This window comes from Acyrthosiphon pisum, chromosome A1, assembly GCF_005508785.2.
Source record: "Acyrthosiphon pisum isolate AL4f chromosome A1, pea_aphid_22Mar2018_4r6ur, whole genome shotgun sequence".
NCBI classification, from domain to species: Eukaryota; Metazoa; Arthropoda; class Insecta; order Hemiptera; family Aphididae; genus Acyrthosiphon; species Acyrthosiphon pisum.
Window position 1 is genome coordinate 129,009,955 of NC_042494.1, and position 22,164 is coordinate 129,032,118.

General features: G+C 28.2%; 2 protein-coding genes across 2 annotated transcripts; one reads left to right on the plus strand and one right to left on the minus strand.

The window, feature by feature from the left end:
- Positions 1 to 5,092: 5,092 nt before the first annotated feature.
- Positions 5,093 to 9,150, minus strand: LOC100167726 (paraplegin). Its single transcript, XM_001943555.4, has 11 exons — positions 8,876 to 9,150; positions 8,545 to 8,748; positions 8,344 to 8,481; positions 7,992 to 8,228; positions 7,126 to 7,442; positions 6,818 to 7,034; positions 6,562 to 6,721; positions 6,185 to 6,495; positions 5,907 to 6,026; positions 5,654 to 5,836; positions 5,093 to 5,335 (listed from the first exon to the last, which is right to left on the minus strand). Exons 1-11 carry the CDS (start codon positions 9,029 to 9,031, stop codon positions 5,183 to 5,185), a joined length of 2,196 nt encoding a protein of 731 aa, XP_001943590.2. The 5' UTR covers positions 9,032 to 9,150; the 3' UTR covers positions 5,093 to 5,182.
- A 403-nt stretch (positions 9,151 to 9,553) lies between these two features.
- LOC100162211 (quinone oxidoreductase-like protein 2 homolog) lies at positions 9,554 to 14,027 on the plus strand. The gene is made up of 6 exons (XM_001943034.4): positions 9,554 to 9,864; positions 9,937 to 10,179; positions 10,235 to 10,426; positions 10,492 to 10,676; positions 10,754 to 10,903; positions 13,565 to 14,027. The coding sequence occupies exons 1-6, from the start codon at positions 9,709 to 9,711 to the stop codon at positions 13,716 to 13,718; spliced, it is 1,080 nt and encodes a 359-aa protein (XP_001943069.2). The 5' UTR covers positions 9,554 to 9,708; the 3' UTR covers positions 13,719 to 14,027.
- The last annotated feature ends 8,137 nt before the right edge of the window (positions 14,028 to 22,164 follow it).

Genomic DNA, 22,164 nt, shown 5'->3' on the forward strand with positions numbered 1-22,164 from the left:
GAAATACTAAAAACCACAACCGCACTATACCGAATGACTGGTATCTGTGTTTCGTCGAAAAATCATGGAAGAAACGACCCTTTATCTGTGGTTTTCTAATACTGATTGCATTATTTATTTTCAGGGGTCTACATTTCTAAAAGTAGGAACTTCATGGCTCATGCTCATGATTGATCTCTTGCATTAGTAACTTGCATTAGTGCATTACATATTTTGCATACCAATATACAATGATAGGCAATATGCATAATTGCATGAATGCACAATATAATTTTTTTCTTGTTGCATACAACATAATTTATACAATAAGGCACCTACTGTATTTCTCAGGGAACTGTGTAGTGCATAATATTATATAGGCACCTATTAAAAAACTTATTCAACAAAAAATTATTTCATAATACAGACAACAAATCCATTATGTATAATGTTACATAATTTTTTAGCCATTTTATAAATCAACAGAATAATAAATGTAAATTAGGTATTAAAGACATATTTAATTTAAATAAATAAAGTGGCTTCACGCACCCAGCAACCCTTATATATTATAATATTTTACTTTAAATCAAATCGTGGTAAAAAACAAAAAAGTACCACACTTGAAAAAAAAAAGTACATGTAAAAAATGTTCTACACGTAGATTGGTATATGGATATACACATTACACACACACTAGGAAAAAGTCCCCCAAAATGTTTAACATTCCACAATCATAAAAAAACGCAGTTGATTCCCGACTCCCGAGTCCTACACTCCTACTTTATGTATTAGTTGATTCCCGGGTCATTATTAAGTATGTACGAGTTGATTCCCATTATATGTCACGGTATACTGCAGGTAATCTCATTACCAGGTAACAATTTTTAAAAACGTTGTTTTATACATTTTTACCAAATTACCAAATTTTTTAATAATAATTTTTTACCTACTAAATTTTTTTGCTAATAATTTTTTAACAAAAAATTTAATGATTTTCAAAGTATAAAAAAAATAAAGAGAACAACATTTTTGAGAAACTTGTCAGCAACCTCCTCGTGGTGTTTCTTGGGTTAGGCTAATAGACTGAATATTTGACTAAATATTGAAAATAATATAGAATGACCCGGGAATCAACTCGTACGCAGCCCAAAAGAATACCTTAACAACATGATTCTATACCTATATCAGTGGCTTGTTCGGGAGTGAACTAGCTGTGGGGGCGTATGCCCGATGCCCTCCATGATTTGAAGAATAATTGTTTTTGTTCTCTTCTTCCTAATAGCAACATTTGGTTGCATAACTTGAACTATAACTATAGCCATATAGTGGTTCTTATCCACGCAAAACCAATTTTACTATGTTTTACATTTGTAAAACGGAGACCACACATGCGTGTGTGGCATCCTCTTAATAATATATCGCCCCGTTCATGCAAAACACACCAAGTCCAAAAACATGAATCAGCTTTTGAAATTTTTTCAAACTTTAAATGTACACCATATGTAACCAAATTTTTTTCTTTCTTTTTTTAATTGAGTTTCCCTTAAGGCCAAGCACCTACAACATAATACCTAACTTATAATTCGTATTGTAATTTAATTACCAAAGAAATATAACTTCCCCAACACTGTGTCTAGGCCACTCTAGGGGCACCGGCGAGAGAATGCATTAGAATGGCTATAAACGTTGGTCTAGTTTCTATAGTTACGTATGGCACGCAAACAACAACTGAAATAGAAAACCAGAATAGATACGTTGCAAATCACAAAGATTTCTGTAAAAGAACATACGATTTATCAATTGACCATATAGATAGGTACTGAGTATATAAGTTCTATGGATTTATATTATAATATATTTTATGTCATCTATTGTAATCGCCAATTGTCGAGTACGATTAACTATAATAATTTCGGTTAACAAAAAAAATAAGCCAACAATAGACGGACCACGGACAGTTTGTTAAGCAATAGGTATTAGGTATATAATATTAAAATATAAGTTTATTTCACGAACTCGCACATTTCGTTACGTTCAGGTTATTTTCATTAGATAGATACTTTTAAGTTTCAGTTTGGAGTGAGATGCAAACAGATGAAGATTGCTGTTCCTTAGGTGGTGTGCACGTACGTGCAGTCTGCACTTTTGATGCATTCTAGCTAAGTTTCACCGGAAGAGTTAATATTTACGCGTAAGTTTGCATTCATATTATTTTAGGGCTTACATTTACTTTTTAAACTTGAATTATATATTTATTGCTACGGACAATCTGTTCACTGTGTGACGTAGAAGCATAATAGGTATATACGTTTACTCCCAAAAGCGCAAAGTATAAAATGCTTGAGCCCTAATACAGTCGACCACTCAAAGTTTAATACGTAGGCACCTACCTTTTTTGCATACCTATACGATGTACTATACACCGGGTAACATATTAGGTTTGCGCGAAGTATTTAAAACAATATTATATTATTAACATTTATATTTTATAAACATTTATATACCTACGCACCTTATATATTTTATTAGTAGTACTAATAAAATAATACTAGTAGCTATTTACACATATTTTAATTTTAAGTGTACTTTAAACCAAGGGTATCAAATATTTTATTTTAATAATTATTTTTGATTATATTATAATATAATTTAATAATACACTTTAATATAAATTGGTTGTTATTAAGACTCACGGCCTTAAAACTCTTTTCTGGACGTTTTCGAAACAGATTATTATGGTAAAAACAATATAACATAGTTGTCGTAGCAGTTATACAGTACCTACCTAATCTAGATCAACCCGTCACCCGTGTGACAAAATATAAATTATTCTTGTTTTTTTTTTTTAAAGTTTTTTCGAAAAACATATAATGCAATATATTTAACGAAGAAATGTTATACATTTTATATAACTAGCTCATAAAATGAATATATTATATTTATTGTTCATAATGATATATGTATATTATGTGGATATATGTACTTCATAATTCTTTTTTAATTTAAATCGGGTAAAAAATGTAATTAAACAATTTGGTATCACTGACATCAATTTTATTACTCTAGTTAAGTCTAGGATCACTGGCGCAAGGTATATAAAATAATGTTTCAATAGAAGCTGGAAACTGGCAACTGCAGTCTATTCTAATTTATAATCCAATTATCGTATTAACTGTTAAATTCATCATTAAATGATGACTCAGAGGTCACTTGGGGATAAATGACAAAAGTACAAATGTAAATTAAATTAAATTAAATTAATTAAAAAACACGAAAGGAACACGATTACTGCTAATATTAAAGTCTTAATTATTATTAATAAATAAATACAGATAATGGATGTTTTAAAAGCTTTCAACTATTAACATTCATTGTAAATAGTTTTTGATCGACTCATATGTAAGTAACTATACCTACTATATAGCATCGCAGTCACACGTCAGATTACGCCGGAAGAGTTGATAGTTAAAGTAAGTCTGTTTTCATATTATTTTGGGGTTTAAATTTTCTTTTAAAACTTAAAATAAATATTTAATGTCACGAAAAATGTGTTATTCAATAGTGTCGTAGCCGCATATTTTAGTTCCGAACTAGAAATGTGTAAGTACCTACCGTTTGATAGCAATTTTGATTCGGACACGGGGTATGTAATTTCTTATTTTTATTATTGTCAGTTGATCAGGGGATGTATTGCCCGCCACTTTTCAATTATTTGTATTGTACATAACTACTGGTATTACATTATTCCGTCTATCAATAAAGTCCATGCCATAAAGCCCATGCCCCGAGCGCTAATCTTAGAAGGGCGCAAATTTCAAATTTTAAACTCATAATTTTTTATTTAATTTTAATTTTAAACTCATAATGTTTGATTACATTTTAATTGACAAATGCATTGTTATTGGAAACTTTAAGGGACGCTAATATTGTGATGTGCCCCAGGTTACATAATTTGTAGATCCGGATCTGGTGCTAGGTGTATCTTCTTGGTTTTGATGTAGGTAAATAGGCCTATAAATGAGATTACCAGTATACTTATAAGTTATAAAACATTTCTCTCATAAAAACTTGTTAATCTCGGTTTTTCTTGGGTTAAAAATTTAAAATATTTGTAATTTTCGTTACTGTTATACAACAAGGAAATCAACTCGTACCTATTTCTTAATAGCACGGAATCAATTTAAGTGCATTGGCAATGGCGTCATTTGGAGGAGGGCAGGGTGGGAATTTGCCCCCCCCCCTTGTCATTAGCGGGCCGCTGTCGGGCCGGGTATGAGCTAGTTTTGGGCCTTTATATAGTAGCTAATAGGTAATATATTTAAGTAACCTCTACGGCTCGGCTCTACATATATGTATTAATTATTTAGTTATTATAATCTCTCAAAAAAATGGGTTACTTGTATGCTTATGATATTAACCTTTGATACTAACTAGTAAGTATACAATTATGTATAAGGAGGGTATTTGTATTGATATAAAAATGCAATATTGTTATGTAATGCAATGTAAATGTTAACGAGATTTTTTTTTCAGTTTTATTTTGGGCCGGTCAAAAATTTTGCCCCCCCCCTCTCAAAAACTGAAATGACGCCACTGCGTATTGATGCAGGTAGACAGGTACCTATGTGAATCAACTAATATGCAGCCTATTAATAAGTCTATGAATAGGTCCTCCATATGCTTTTAACAACATTAAGTTACAGGCTTTGGTCTTCGTATAGTAAGGGTAAAATTAAAAAAAAATATTTATTTATTTAAAAAAAATAAATGTTTATGGATTTTCAATTTTCTATTACAATAGCAATAACTATTTTATTTTACTAATTCATTTAAGCTTGAGTGTACGTTGTATACCTTATGCTTAACACCACTGGTTTTAATGATCAATGAGTCTTATTGATCAATAGATATTCCTTATGTTGTGTCTGAAATGTGGTTAACCAGGTTATTATTTTTAAGTTTCATACTTATTCATGTATATATATTTTAAACATTATAATGGATACTGATTTAATTCAATGTACAAAAATACTAAATAACGTTGATATTTAACTAGTTTTTCTGGGTGAATAGTATATTATGATCATATTTCAAAATCATAATTCAGAAGTCATGGTCTTATAGATTTATTATTATTATTTTACATAATTTAATTTAAACTAATATCAGTTAAAAAAACACTTTAAACATTAAACAATCATTAATTTTTTGAGGAATCAGTATTTTTTGTATCTACAGGTGAGTTAAACTCATACATCTCTACAGCACGTTTTTCCCCGTTTGGTGGTGGACCAATTAATTTTACCATCTCTTCATAATTTAATGATTCCTTCTTCAACAACTCTTCAGCAATCTAAAAAGTAAAAAAAAAAATGAGGGATAACAAGTTTTAATCAATGAATAATATTATACTTAGAGTATAACATTTAAAAATTGAAAGTTTATGTTTTTGATACTAATAATATCTAAATAGTAAATATACAAATATACAGTATCATAATTCATAAGATACTAATGCCGGGTGCACAAAACATTTAATGAATCAATAGTGAGCTAATGGTCCTCAAAACAAGATTTAGTGGCCCACAATTGGTCCATTAAATTTAACAAATTGTTTATGCAACCTAGCATATGAATACTTTAAATAAAAATGCATGAATTAAAACAATACCAATTCTAGTTTTTTATAGTTTTCTTTTAGTAGTTTTTCTGTTTTGAAATAAGCATCAGAAACTAATCTGGATACTTCAGTTTCCATGAGTGCTGCAAGTTTGTTACTATATGGTCTTAAGCTATTTTTATCTTCAGAAAATGACACTAATCCAACTTTATCATTCATACCATATTGACGTACCTTAAAAGATACAATTCAAAGATTATTTTTTATATTAATACTTCTTCAAAATAATAATTTTTAATATTACTTGAGCATTTGCAATTTTAGTAACTTTATCCAAATCGTTTTGAGCTCCAGTTGTAATGCTGTTAAATACTATTGATTCAGCTACTCTGCCACCAAGTCCCAAACACATTTTTTCAAATAACTAAACAAAAATGTTGCGTACATATGAGATTGAAAAGAAGCCATACAAATTTAATAGAACAACCTACCAAATCATGCTTTTGACTCCAGTACTTTAAGCATCCTAAATAATGTATTCTAACATTTCATAATCTTTTTAATTGTATAATTAAAACTTACAGCTTGCTTTGAAAGTAGATATCGTTCTGTGGGTGTATACTGAGCAAATCCTAGAGCTGCATTAGTTCTAGGCACAATTGTGACTTTCAGGAGAGCATCCGTAGTAGGCAACAACCAGCCAATTAATGCATGTCCAGCTTCATGGTAGGCTACAATTTTCTTTTCATCAGGAGAAATTGCATGAGATCGTTTTTCTGTTCCTCCGACCACTCGTTCAACTGCATAGTCCAAATCAGCTTCTAATACAACTTTTTGACTATTTCTAGCAGCATGTAATGCTGCTTCATTGCAAACATTAGCTATGTCAGCTCCTAGTTAATATACATAATAATTAATGAAATATGTTTAAATTAAAAAGGTATCATTAATTAATTTACCGCTAAATCCAGGAGTTAAATGAGCCATTTTTTGTGAATAATGTTTAGGCTCTTTATCAAGTTTGATTTTTAAGTGTTGTTCAAAAATTTCTTTCCGCTCTTCTAATGTAGGAAGATCGATTAGAATATGACGATCAAAACGTCCCGGTCTTAAAAGAGCCTAGAATATCCACACATTTATATATTATTTATGAATCTATAACACTAAACAAGGTGAATAATAATCCACCACATTTATAACAAAATTATTGTAAACCTTATCTAATATATCTGCTCTATTTGTCGAAGCTAACATTAAAACTCCTTCTTTGGATCCAATACCATCCATTTCAACCAACAATTGATTTAATGTTTGTTCTCCTTCATCACCACCACCTTCTGGACCTCTTGAAGATCTTTTACGACCAATAGCGTCAATTTCATCAATATAAATTATACATGGAGATCTTTTTCTCCCCTCTTTAAATAAATCTCTATAACCACAAATTATTAGTTTTTGTAAATTATCAAAACAAACTAAAATACATATAACTAATATAATTAACTCATATTTAACTAACTAACCGTACTCTGGCAGCTCCAAGCCCTCCAATCATTTCAATAAACTCGGAACCATTCATAGATAAAAAAGGTACATTTGATTCTGTTGCAACAGCTTTAGCTAACATTGTTTTACCACAACCAGGTGGACCTAAAAGTAATGCGCCTTTGGGAACTTTTGCACCCAAATTTTTATAATGATCTGGTCTCTTTAAATAATCAACAAATTCCATAACTTCTTGTTTTGCTTCTTTTAGACCGGCAACATCTTTAAAGCGAACTCCTTTACCTTGACCAATCAATGGGTCAATTAATGTATACTTTGCTCGTTTTATCTGAGACTAAAATAATTGAAATAGTAATTAGTAATAATTACCAATGGCAGTTAAATGTTAATATTAAATATATAATGTATTTATAATACTAATTAGTGGTATATCTAGGATTTCATGTAAAGAGTGTATCACAAAGATCTGACATGTTCAAGTCATCCTTATAAATACATATATATTATCATTGAGCATTTGAGGGTATATTGTATAAAGAAATCATGTTCATAGTGCTGCTCTAAAATTTGCATGTGCACAAGGGGGGGGGGGGGGGGGGGTGCTGAAGGTTTAATATAATAATATTGAATTAGCTTAAACAAAATGTAAGAAATGTTTGGGGAGGCTTAGCCCCTAAAGTCTTCCCCCTATTTTGCAATTATAATGTATACTCAGAAATATATCATTGTATAATGGTTAATGATATTATATTAAGTATTGATATCTTGTGAAAAGTGAAATAATGTAAATTGTATGATATAGAACAACAGTCAGAGCAGGATTTCATATACCCTAAACATTCCCCTCATGGCTCATGTATATGCCACTTATTCTAATACTTACAAACATATCTAAGCTGATCGGAGACTTTGAACCCCCCTTTGAACGGCCAAAATATGCCAAAGCAAGAAGGCCAGCAAAAAATAAAAATAATATTAATTCTGGTGCATTAAGAGAACGATCATACACAACAGGTACTCCATGACCAGGTTTTATACCCAATTTTGTTTCTGCTTCTCTTAATTTTTGTTCAAATCTTTCTAAATCTGCAATATTCATATGGTAAGTTCTTTGATCAATCTGTAAAAATATTTGGGTTATTTCTTATTTAAAATAAAACTGAACAAGGTATTAAATCAAACAGTTTAACTAATTTTTGAAATAGAAATGCAAATAGTCATATATTTATATTTACTTTTCGTCCTTTAATAATAGCACCTTCATGTAATCTTACTGTTACAATATCTAAATCAGGGCGTGCAATTATTTCTTCTACTTCACCTTTAGCTAACATTAAATGTACAAACTCATTCCAAGATACATAGCGCATATCCTACAAACATTACAAATTAATATTTTTGAGCAAGAAAAATTGAAGTTGATTATTTATATTTACTTCAGGATTTGATGCATTAGGGAATAACATACTTATAACATATACTGTTATATATACAGTGAATATCGCCATCATGATTTTAATCATCATAGCATTTCTTGGATCATCAGTGTTTTTGCCATCATTTTCATTCTTTTGAGAATGTGTATATCTTAAGATAAGTTTATTTACAGCAGCTATTTCTTTATGTACTGCTATATTATGCTAAAAATGAATATATTAATATTCAATAAGTTTAGTTATAATTATTTTGCTTCAGAATGTTACTAGAAATATTTCACTAATTGGATTTAAAATGTTTGAACTTGATTATATAAAATAAATTATTTACCTTTTTGGATGTGGTAATTGGTATTTTACGTAAATAGTTACTCATATATCTTGTGCGCCCCATTTCCTTATTCGTTCCAACATAGTTACTTAGTAATTTTGGTCTAAGTATTCGAAAATTTGATTTCGAAATAATATTTAACAAACTTAAGCCCATTTCAAAATTTGAGAATTAAAATATTTTTAATAAATTATAATGTTATTATTACACAACAGTTGCAATTGTTACTTGTTATTAATTTCATTTTAAATTTTCATACTTTAAGTTTTATCACGGCTATAGATAGATACTATCAGCTTTAATCGTGAGTTTTATTCATAATAGTAACATGATAAGCATAGATAATATTTATTATTTTCTAAACGGTCATTTAGATCCCCGACCAACTATATCCCCATGATCCAAATTAAACAACCAGGATAACCATAGGTTGTGGGTACGAATTAAAATATAATATTTATAATAAATAATTTATTTTAATTTTTAATTCGTTGTTGTGGGTATCCAAGACGTCCCAAGATCTATAAAGATTTGTGGTTATCACCTTTGATGTACTATATTATTGATGATATTATGGACCCATCGAGTACTCTCATGAATTAAGATAAGTACTCTCCATGTATGGACTGCCGGCTTCATGATAATATTTTATTTTATTGATAACAGTATAATTGTGTAATAAAATAATAAAAAACTAGTAAATAGTAAATACCTACCTATTGTAATAAACTGTATCTGTGTTCTGTATGAATATTGTATTTTTATAATATAGATATTAAATAAAGAACTTACGTTTTTGGATCAACATTACCAGTTGTCAATCTAATTATACAATGAAATATATTACTCGTAATATTTATAAACTTCATGTAAATCACGATATACGAAATGTTCGTTCTAAATTTACAAAAGCAGCTGTTCTAAAAACTGTTAAAGAACCATTGGTTCTTGAAGATTTTAAAATAGCGGATAAACTCAAAGAAGGCCAAGTAAATATTATAACAAAGTTTTTATTTTTAAATACTGCCATTTTCTAATAAATTAATTGTATCTATTTCCAGCTCAGGATTGCTGTAAAGTATTGTGCTGTGAACATGTCTGATGCTTTAATTTGCTCTGGGTTATCTGAAATCAAACCAGTATTACCATATGTTCCTGGTTTTGAAATTGTTGGCGAAGTAATTGAATCCAAAGCTACAAATGCTGACGATGAAGAAGAAGATATATCAGTAGGTGATCGAGTGTTAGTTTTAAACAAAGAAATCATGGGTGGATTTGCTGAAGAATGTATTGTTGATGAAAAAGTATGCAATTATTATTTATTATAAGTATACATTTTATAATTTGTCTAATGTTTAGGATATTTTTGGAATACCATCAGAATTGTCCTATGAAACTGCTGTGTCGATCGGAGACAGCTATGCAACAGCGTTAATAGGATTAGCTCGTCGTGCAAACCTAAAAAAAGATAATACCATTTTAGTAACAGCAGCTGCTGGTGGTTTAGGTTTAGCTGCAGTTGATATAGCAGCTAATATGTGTAAAGCTAAGGTATGATAATTTATTGGTGTGTCAAACAACAAAAATAATTAGGTATCCTAATTTTAAAACTGAAGGTTATTGGAGCTTGTCGTTTGGAAAAAAATACATCTATTGTAAGAGATAAAGGAGCTTTTATTTCATTTGAAATTAAAAGTCCTGAGTCCTTGTGCAAAAGAGTATTAAAAGAAACTGATGGCAAAGGAGTGGATGTGGTGTTTGATGCAGTTGGTGGAGAAATTTTTCCATCAGCATTAGATTGGTACAGTAATAATTTTTCAATCAATTTTTATTGAAATATATTTATTATTTCAGTATATTTTCTGGCTTTTATTTTAGTGTTGGCCATGAAGGTAAAGTAATAGTTGCAGGTTTTGCATCATTACAACTACCACAGTTAAATATTAATGAACTTCTACGTCGGCCTTCATTTAGTTTAATCGGTGTATCATTAAATAATTATCGTACACATTCAGTAAGGATATACAGGTAAATATTGTTATTTAATATTTTAAGTAAACATTAAAATAAAATTTTAATTAAATTAGATGAATCGAATATACATTATTAAAAATTATATTCAGAACTGTGTTTGTTGTAGGGTAAACATTTTTGGAGAGCTCACAGCTTTCTTACATTATGGTACTATAATATATTATATAAATTTGTAATAGTATATAATATATATTACTAATGTCGATATTGCGTGCGTAAAGTAAAAGACATCTAATTACTAACAACAAAATTAAGTTTAATGGGTATACCACTTATCGCAAAGATAGGCTAGTGGTGCGACCTTCAGGTGGTGTCGGCGTATCGCTATAGTAATTAAAACAAAAATTAAACATCAATAAACATATTATATCTACCTACATTACAAACGCTCAAAGCAGTAAAAATATCTATTTCAATAATTAGTGCTTACCAGTCTCCTAGCTTTCAAATGTACACAATTGACTTTGACAAAATATAAAATAGCTATCAAAAAATGTTGCTAGTAAGTGATCTTAACTGCAAACAGAACTTGGAATTGCAAATTCACTAATGTAAACGGACGTACATTATACAAAAATCTCTCAAAAAATTCTACATTCATGTTGCTCCAGATACACCTACCTACTTTTAAACTTCCTATATGATCAAAGACTCAATAATATCTTCAACAGAAGTTTTGATAATTTAGATGTAATTCTACTAAAATCAATCCGTTTTTCCATTCGCCAAGAACCACTATTTGTACTCGATTTGGACCATTTACAAGTAAAAATTACAATAGATGTGTCCCTTCCCTTTTCAACACCCACTTGTAAACTCATCACCTGTAAACCAGATTGGGAAAAATTCAAATAACATATTATTACTCAAAACCTAATTATTCCTAAAAATATTTTAAACATTTCCAACGCAGATAATGCAGTAAAACATTAACGCTGATCAGGACAGCTAGTTAATTATACAATTGTTACATTAGTGTATAAAATAAACTATAAAGTATTAATAATTTATTATTTGATATAATTGCATAAGATGATAATTGTTATTACATATTATAATTTCCGTTATGATTTGTGCAATATTATACTTTTCAAAAAATAATATACATAATATTACTCATATGACATATTTACGAATTAACCAATTTTAGAAATGATTATATAAATTATACATTTCTGAATAATGGTATGTCAAAATAAGATTCAATGCCAATACATCAGATAATTGTAATATTCTGTCTACTTACTATACTATTTATTGTAGGATACATTCTATAGAGGTTTTCCTATTTATGGTAGAGTTTTGCTTCATAAATAATAAAATTAATAATTATAAGCATTTTATTAAAATCCCACCAAAGCCGCATGTGTTGTCTCCATCTTACAAACGTACAACATACCAAATTTGAGTTCAGCTGAACCAATTTTGTGTTGTTGGCTTATATTTTGGAGTGAACTATTATCAAACTTAAAAGTCTGAATATCATCTGTATTCTCTCATTGGTTTTTTACAAAAATGTATTTTTAAAGCAAGGTATGAGTATATAAAATATAAAAATCTTCATAACTCACTTCAAAATAAAAATATCATATAAAATTAATGAGAGAACACAGATAATGTTCTTACCTTTGAGTTTGATTATAGGTCAATACACTCTAAAATTAAAGCTAACAATGCAAAATTAGACTACTAAGCCAAAATTTGCTATGTTGCACGTTTATAAGACCCGGCAACAAAGGCGGATGTGGCGTCCTCTTGACTGAAATGTTTTACTAAAATATATAAATATATTAAATAAACAAGTATTTGAATGTTGAAAATTGTATTGTAATTTGTAATACTTGAAATTTTGGTATAATTTGGAGTTTATAAGGTATTTTTATCCAGTATATTTCTTACTAGGATAAATTTAATAGTTCAAAATATTTCTTAGTAACAGTCTTATACTCTATAAATACTAAATTACTAAATATGTATAATATGTATAATATTTAAAGTATATTATATGTAAACAATTTACTTACATAGATACATAAATTATGTGTATGGGTAAAATACTAAAATGTACACTTAAGGGGGCTGCAGCAGGTTTTATCTAAAGTCAAAACTAATATAGATTTTATCTAAACATTAATTTTTTTGTTATAATGTTTTTCAATATATTTAAATTCCTTATCTTAAAATAAACCTTAAGGACTTTTAGACCAATAAGCTAGACAAAAAAACTGGAGGAATTTGTTTTGACAGAATTTAATTTTGAAAACAAATTATGATTGATCAACAAGTTTACTAGGGAATGATCGAAGCGATTTTTAATATTCTAATTATTGTTAGTGTCATAATGAATAATATAAATACAAAAATATCATATTTTTTCGATATTTTTATTCTTGGATATCACAGCTGAAAATAAAAATATTCAAAATCGTCTCGATCATTCCCTAGTAAACTTGTTGATCAATTCCTAATCCGTTTTAAAAATTAAAATTTGTCAAACCAAATTCTTCTGGTTTTGTCTAGCTTATTGGTCTAAAAGTAATTTTTTTTTCATCTGTTGCAGCCCCCTTAAATATTAAATAACTAACTTCATATATAAATTGTATGAATAACACGCATAAAATGTTAATTTAACCATTAAAACAAATTTTTTACCAGGCAATCTGTCAAAGATGTATTAACCATGTGTAAAATGGGTGTGATTACTCCAAATATATCGGAAACATTAAAACTTGATCAAGTAAATGAAGCATTAGAACATTTTTCAACTGACAAAAGCAGTGGTAAAATTCTATTAAAAATTGCAGATTAATTGGTAAGAATATAGGATTTAAATTTAAGTAGAATTTTGTGTTAATAATACTTTAAGTTTTGTTATGAGACATATTTTAATTTGTATTTATTATCTATACAAATACATGCATTATTATTTTTTTTTTATTTGGTTTTCAAATTCACTGATTGGTATGATATTGATAATTGATACAACATTTTGTTTAAATTAACATTTAGAGAGAGTGAATGGCAATTATTAGAATGTTGTATTGACCCTTGTTCTAATGTATTAATATGACCTATAACCTACTGAAGTAGGAAGTGAAAGTAAAAGATTAATTTTTAATATTTGTTTTTTATTCTCAAATTGATTTTCCTTTTTTCCTTACCAAAATGGATTCATTTTTGAAAAAACAATGTATTTGCATACCAATTTTCATAAATCATCTGTAATTTTTAAATAAAGGATTAATTACTTGTATGAAAGACCTTGTATTAAATTGTTTAGCCTTAGCTATATACATTTAATATTTTATAAGTTTTGAACTACAAATTAACTGTGGTTTTAACGAAATTTGAACTTTAAATGCTTATAAAACATAACCATTATGCCTATGTATTGTTAATATTTTAGCTATAAAAAAAACTTACACATTATATTTTTAAGCTTTTTTGACCGAATGAATAATTTTTATTGACATTTATAGAAAAACAAATTTAAATTAATCAAATACAATCCAAATGAGGACGGTATAACCAAGCTGGTTACCAAACAAATTTAATAAATTTTCATTTTTTTTCTCCAATTATTTTAGAAAGCAATGAGCATTTTCAATTTCGAACTAATTTTAACCCCCCCCCCCACTGAAATATCCTGCTTACGCCACTGCCCCTGGGGGGGGGGGCACAATTACTTTTTACATAACCCTATTTATAAAATAAATAAAATATTAGTATGATGTGGATTGTATAATATCATAATATTTGTATTTAAATTATCTTGACAACCCAAGGGCCGGATATTACAAATTATATAAACTCTGTTTTGTTTACATTGAATTTCTATAGCACAATGATGTGTAACTTTTTGTTAATTTTAACTATGGTGATAGGCATAGCTTGGCAAATTATGGAATATCTAGGTGCTTAATCACGCTGTGGCTACTTGTTTAATTTAGTAGCAAAAAAAGGACTGATTGTAAATTGTAATTTCCTAAAATTATGCCTACAAAATCGTTCCAAATATTCTCAATTTTATTATATATTTTTAATCTAAAAAAAATGTGGAATAATTTTCCGGACCACAAATGAGTTTTTTACTTACAATAGTGTTGGATAAATAAAGACAAGAAAAGTGTGTATGTAGTGTGTAAGTAAACAACTTCCTCTTTCGAGAATATGAATCATTTTTACTTTATCGTATACGGTATACTTATATAATACCTATGGCCATTGGCCTATACAATTATTTGTAAATTTATCACTGTGGTTTTACATGTATAACAATAACAATACGGCGTACAGTAGCTTTCTTCTTTAGGTTTTTTTTTTTTTTTTTTAAATCGTTTTTGATTTAATTGACGTTTTCCATGTTCATGTACAGAATTATATAATACATTTAGATTGTATTGTATTATAATTGATTAATGGAATGTAAACTGCATCGTTTTCTTAACTAACATTTTGAACGACTGCTGTATTTATACATATAGCCAAAAAGGTATATAAGTATTGCGATTTAGTGTTTATAAAATGTAACTTAAAAAAATATTTATATATGTATAAATTATAATTTATAGGTAATAAATAGATTATAGAATACTATATTGTTCCATGAATAATTTAAATTATATCACGGTATAAAAATTGATCAAACTGGTACCTAACTGCTCACAATGTAGCAGTGTCAAATTAATAACAAGCTTTTTTGGATGTGTATATTAATTATTAATTCAATGATTTTTTGAGTGTTGTTTTGATTTCATCCATTGATAAAGACGCATACTAGGAAATAATCACAGTATAAAAAAAGGTGGGCAAGTGAGTGTCGCTCTGCTGTACAGTAGGTTACTACTTACAAGTGGGTCACTGTAATGGATTGTGTTAAAATGCTACACAGATATTTGTTGTCTCCGTCTTAGTGTCTTACAAGTGAATAACATAGCGAATTTACGCTCAGCAGATCACGTTTAACTCCGTTTGAAAATTAATGTGAATCAACTTATTATGAAACTTGATGGTAAGAACATTATCTGTATTTGTATGTGGTTTTTTACGATAATATTCAATTTTTAAGTGAGTTATGAATATTTTTAATTTACGCAATATTATGTACGCATAAATTACTAAAAAAATTGAACTACCGTAAAAAACCCACATACAAAGTACAAACACAGATAATATACTTACCAGTTACCATTAAGTTTCATAATAGGTCGATTCGCTCTAATTTTTAAACTAGGTACCTATAACGGAGATAAACGCGTTCTCCTGGTCGTACATTTGCCTTTTTAGTTTTTGACAAAACTTAATTTGATATTTGCTGACATTTTTTTTTAAGTAAAGGTAGACAAACGTATGATAAATCTTTTAATAAATTTTAAAATCTTAGATTAAAAAAGAAAAAATTTTATGAATTTCTAATACAAAATAATTTGCACATTTTCGTGATTCTTGCGTATTTTGTCAAAATTTTATTTATGCCTATAAAAAAAATTGTGACTGTATTTTTAATATTTTTCAACTGCCATTGTAACAATATATTAAAAGTTTTGTAGGTATTAAATTTTCAAGCTTTTTGACCCAACGAATACAATTTTATTGACATCTATAGACAAAAAAAATCTAAAAGAATTGGAAACTGAAAATGTCCGTAAACAGCTCAAAACAAGTTAAAATATTTAAAATATTTAATTGTGTACCTATATCAAAAGCTATAATGTTGAGTGAGAATGTCATGTATCTACTCTCATTCGTTTTAGAGTTATGCCAAAAATCAAAATCAATTTTGTAGAAAACCGATTTTGCGTAAAATTAACGTTTTTCCTTAATTTTTTTAGTTTTTCTCGGTGCTCTTGAAAACAAATGGTAAAAGCATTTTCACTGCTCCAAAAGGTGATGACCGCCTAAAATATAAATCACACATCATTGTAAAATCAATACATTAATTTCCCAGAGTCTAAAATGACGGAAAACAGTTTCTTTGTTTAGTAACTACGACCTACCAGTGCCGGATGTAAGTGTCAGGAGGCCCCTTACAAAAAAATTTGTTCGACGCATAACACTTATCTATTTATTTGATACGCTTTGTCGTGTTGATATATTAAAACTAAAAATCACAAAATTAAAATACCATAATCGAATAGGTAAATTATGAAATCATACATTCACTCACTGTTCTCATACCTATTATTCCATGCTTAGATACTTATGATGTATTAATCATTAATGTATGCTTCTATGCCGTATGCTAGTATGATATAAATTAAGAATAAATATCATTAATATGATAATGGCTGTATATTCTCTATATTGCCCTAAAATTAAAGGACACAAATATTAATCAGGTACAATTACCTGAATTTAATACAAAATTATTCATTAATCCATTATACCTATATTTTTTTAAATTTATTGTTTTGAACATTTTTCTCCGCCTTTTAGATGTACCACATTCAAATTATCTCTTAGACATGTTTTTTTTTCAAAAGCCAATAAAAGATAGTGTAGTTAGGTAAACAGGGTGGATTCAGGGTTTAATTTTGGGGTGGGACTCTAAAAAAATACTTCTATCCATAAATACAATAATAATAATATGATAATATAACATGCAATTATTTAAATATTTTATTAATTTATTAATTTAATTTAAATTAATTAAATATATAGTACGATTATACGAAATTAGTATACGATGCATACTATATATAATTAATGTTTATACAAATAAATATGTAAAACAAACAATAACAATGATAAATACTATTATCAAAAATTCAAACCGTCCAAAATAAATGGTTGCCAGTAACATCTTAAAATAATAAAATGTTTTCATTTTATAATACAAAGTTATAGAAAGTTGGACAATTTAGGACTTCAACCTGAGGCTCTTAATACAACCTTGGTCTTGAGGCCCTGGTGCCATGCACCCCCTTCACCCATGCTAAATCCGGCACTGGTACCTACTTATACCATGCACGTAAGTATGGAAGCTATGATGACGGGTGGAAACCGTGTTTTCGCCAAAAATCAATCTTTTGGTTTTCACCCACAGAAATATTATTCATCATAAACGAAAAACACATTTTGGGTACCATACTGTTCGCTAGTATGAGTCATGTGGAAAATGAAATGCATTTGACTTAAATAGGTAGGAACAATAGGTAAAAAGGTGGGCAAGTGGATGTCGCTCTGCTGTATAGTAGGTTACAAGTGGGTCACTGTATAATGGATGGTATTAAATTTGAATTCAATGATAGAATATCATTGTATAAGAAAAACGATTCTGAGCGGAGACTGAATCTAGGTATAAGATATATATTATATTATATAATATCTATGGTATTAAAAAAAAATTGACCTATAATAAATTCCAGATTAATCATATCACAATATCGATTGGGTACTTATAACGCGTTATACATTAACAACAAACCGTGATACTATCATAGTCCATAGATATATAATACTATAATAGTATACTTTAGAAGTTTCAAATACCCACGAATAATATTATACAATCACAACAAAATAACTTAAATAGTTTTTCTAGGTTTATTAATATGTAATTTCGTCCAAATTTGAACTTAAAATGACTATAAAAATAAACTATGCTTATGTATTTTTTAGATTTTTTGGTAACTGAATTAACTACTAACGTGGAATCTTGTTTTAAATTTTCAATCCTTAGATATAAAAGTTGAACATATTATGAATTTTTAACTACAAACTAATTATTCAATTTTAAATTTGATAAATTTTGTCAAAATTTTAACTTCAAATGCTTATAAAAAATAATTGTGGCTATGCATTTTTAATATTTTTTAACTGCTATAGTAACAATGTATCAGGAGCCTTGTATTAACACTTTTTGGCCCAATAGATAAAACTTTATTGATATTTATAGAAAAAAAACTAAAAAAATTGAAAACTGACAATGTCCGTAAACAGCTCAAAAGAGTCAAATTATTTTCAAAATTTTATCGTATATAGAAAATGCTAAAATAAACATTCAGTGAAATTTTCAAGTTTCTACAGTCACTCGTTTTTTAATCACAACAAAATAAGAAAATCGTTACGTAAGAAATCGAGTGAATATCAAATGTTGTAAAAATATGAATTTCAAACGCTCATAAAAATTTAATTTGAATTTCTTATAGACATTTTTTTTTTTAGATAAAGGTAGATTATCCTATAAGGAATCTTGTATTACATTTTAAAATCTAAAAAGAAAAAGAAAAATTTTTACGAATTATTAACTCAAAATAATTTGCTAATTTTCGTGATTTTTACATATTTTGTCAATTTTTTAATTTTAAATGCTAATAAAAAAAAACTGTGACTTAGGATTTTTAATATTTTTCAAATGTCATTGTAACAATATAGTGGGAGCCTTGTATTAAATTGTCAAGTAGTTTTACTCAACAAATAAAGTTTTATTGACATTCATAGAAAAAAAAAACTAATTAAATTGGAAACTGAAATTGTCCGTAAACAGTTCAAAACAAATCAAAATATTTTGAACATTTTATCATATATAGAAAATGGAAATTTAAACAACCATTGAAAATTTCATGTATCTACAGTCATTCGTTTTAAAGTTACAGCAAAAACCAAAATCAATTTTCTCGAAAACAGATTTTGCGTAAAAATGCCCGTTTTTCCTTAATTTTTCTTTTGTTTTTTTCGTTTGAAAACTATTTGAAAAATGTTACTTTTGACCCCCCAAAGTACCAACTAGATTCACTTTCCCATCAGAAAAAGTACTGTTGAAGAAAATCCAAGCACTCACCTCCTAAAAGGTGATGACAGACACAAAAAAAAATAAAAAAAAAACACACATCATTGTAAAATTAATACATTCATCGTTCCACTCAGAATCTAAAATACAGTTTTAACCAAAATGTTTTTTTCGTTTTTGATGATTAATATTTCTATGGTCGAAAACCAAATCCCTCTTTTTTGAGTTAGGACGATAACAAATATGCCCGCTATGACACTTGTCAATTGCAATATATTGTGATTGTACAAAATTGGAACAAGTTTATTAGATACCTATCTCAAATCTTGCACTTACATATAATACGTCATTATTAATACTTATTATACCTATTATAGAAAAAATACTCTTAATTCTTAAATATAGAACCTATTCGATCATAGTGCCATTATACACGAATATATATTATCATTCGAAAAATATAAAATCGATGTTTAACGTTTAGACCGAGGATTTTTTTTCCGATTAAGTGTATTAATTTCACCCTACCTTCCAGGTAGTATTTATGTTAAAATATACAAAGTATAAGAATAGTAGAATATATAGATAGCGCCCCCATTATATTTAGTGTGAAATATCGATATGTTTTAAAATAAGGGTATATAATAAACTATATAGGTAGGTACCGCCCACGATATATAGAGAAGATATCTTCTGATACATCGTTATATTATTGAGTAATAACCAATAGGTATTCGTATACAAAAATAATGTTGGATACTACGATATTTTAAATTTTAACATGCAAGTTTACATGCCTATATACTAAAAAGTTAAATTTGAACATGAACAGCCCCTTTCTCTCTAGTAGACAAACGTAAGTAAGTATACATTTTCCAATTTGTATATTTATGTTTTTAAAGATTGTATTAGTTTTTCAAAGTTGGTGTTGTTATTTTGCGTGTTAATATTATATAGCTCCCGCGAATTATTATGAGTTATGAGTTTATGACTAAGTGTACCGGTGCGGAAAGACTGTGTTTGCTGGACAGTCACCATTGTTTACCCTCAATAATATAATAGGTAACGTGCACGCAACGAGCGACCGCTCTGTTTAATTACAAAATTCATAATTTATTACGCGCACACAGCCAATTATTACCGTATAGAGGTCGTCTGCGCAGTACTCGGTATACATATATAATATTGCTATCACAATTATAGAAATGCCACGGTAAAATAAAAATGCAAATAAACATCTCCGACTTCGGTACAGTAATTGTCATCATCATTATAATATGTTTATAATATTAATTATCTATTATATAATTACTCTCGACTCTCGAGTCTCGACACATTCACATATTATAATATAATGATATTCACGCAAAGCTGCAGACATATTTATATAACGATGTTATACATGGACCACAAAATCTGTTGAATATATTATTATTATAATCTGTTTAGGTCCCGGATTTCAATGCAAAGTGTATCATTTTTTGGGTGCTCTAGGACAACGCACTCCAAGTACATTAGGTTAGGTTATGTTTCGTGTAACAGATACTTCGAAGGTGATACTTTAATTTTAAATAGTTTGATGTTTTTCCATTGTTTTATCATTTTGTATGGCATTTTCTGCAGGTCATTATATAAGTTTTTAGTGCATATATATTCATACATCGTACGAGCTTTTAGTGTAATTTAGGAAATTCCAAATATTAATTTTATAATAATATTGATTTAAAATTTTAAATAGTTTTTAATTATTTTTCATCCGTTCTAAATATCAATAGGTTATATGTAAGCGATTATGTCTGTATCTGTATCCCGCGGTTATTTGTTGTGGTGTTTTAGGACTCAACCAAATAACAACTTTGGTCAGTTGGGTTGCCTGATGGAGATACATCGCTATCACATTTATTTAGGATATAATGTTTATTTATTATGCGTGTTTAAGTTTGGTATTTAGTTTTTGAATTACTGTTAGTTTAGTTAATATACCTATAATATGTTAAAAGTTCTGAAAGTTAAATAATCGTTTTTCTATCGGTTGCGTCCCTATAAAAACATATTTGATTATTTTTCAAAGGCATTTCAGCATTGAAAAATATTTTTGGTTATTTTTAGAGCATTTTTGTTTGTTTTTAGGGCATTTAAATCCGGACCTTACCCTAAATATCAGTTATTATCTATGGCTTTATTAAATATGCATTATCGTATTTATTCAAGGACACTATATAGGTGCATAAATGCATAAGGCCTGAACACATTTCACTACAAAAAACCAATCATGTTTTATTAAAGAAAAAATAAAATTATTATTATATTATGTACATAGAATATAATGTTTTAAAATAGAATTGGTCTTTCAAAAAAGTTGTTTTGACTTTTGGCACTGGTGTGTAAATATTTAATTCCAGCATATACCAGCTGAGTAGCACGCAAACGAAATTTCCCTAAAATTATATAGTTATAGATTATAGTAAGCTATTTTGGCGTTACATGGGCCCTCATGTATTAGCATATTATTATTACATAGGTA

Excerpts from the sequence above, each read along its gene's own strand:
- LOC100167726 (XM_001943555.4), bottom strand. The coding sequence starts at position 9,031 with ATGGGCTTAAGTTTGTTAAATATTATTTCGAAATCAAATTTTCGAATA. Across the intron at positions 8,482-8,544 it reads CTAATGCATCAAATCCTGAA|GATATGCGCTATGTATCTTG; the intron begins GTAAATATAAAT and ends TAATGTTTGTAG. Across the intron at positions 6,496-6,561 it reads TTTAACTCCTGGATTTAGCG|GAGCTGACATAGCTAATGTT; the intron begins GTAAATTAATTA and ends TATATTAACTAG.
- LOC100162211 (XM_001943034.4), top strand. The coding sequence starts at position 9,709 with ATGAAATATATTACTCGTAATATTTATAAACTTCATGTAAATCACGAT. Across the intron at positions 10,427-10,491 it reads CTAATATGTGTAAAGCTAAG|GTTATTGGAGCTTGTCGTTT; the intron begins GTATGATAATTT and ends TTAAAACTGAAG. Across the intron at positions 10,904-13,564 it reads CATTCAGTAAGGATATACAG|GCAATCTGTCAAAGATGTAT; the intron begins GTAAATATTGTT and ends ATTTTTTACCAG.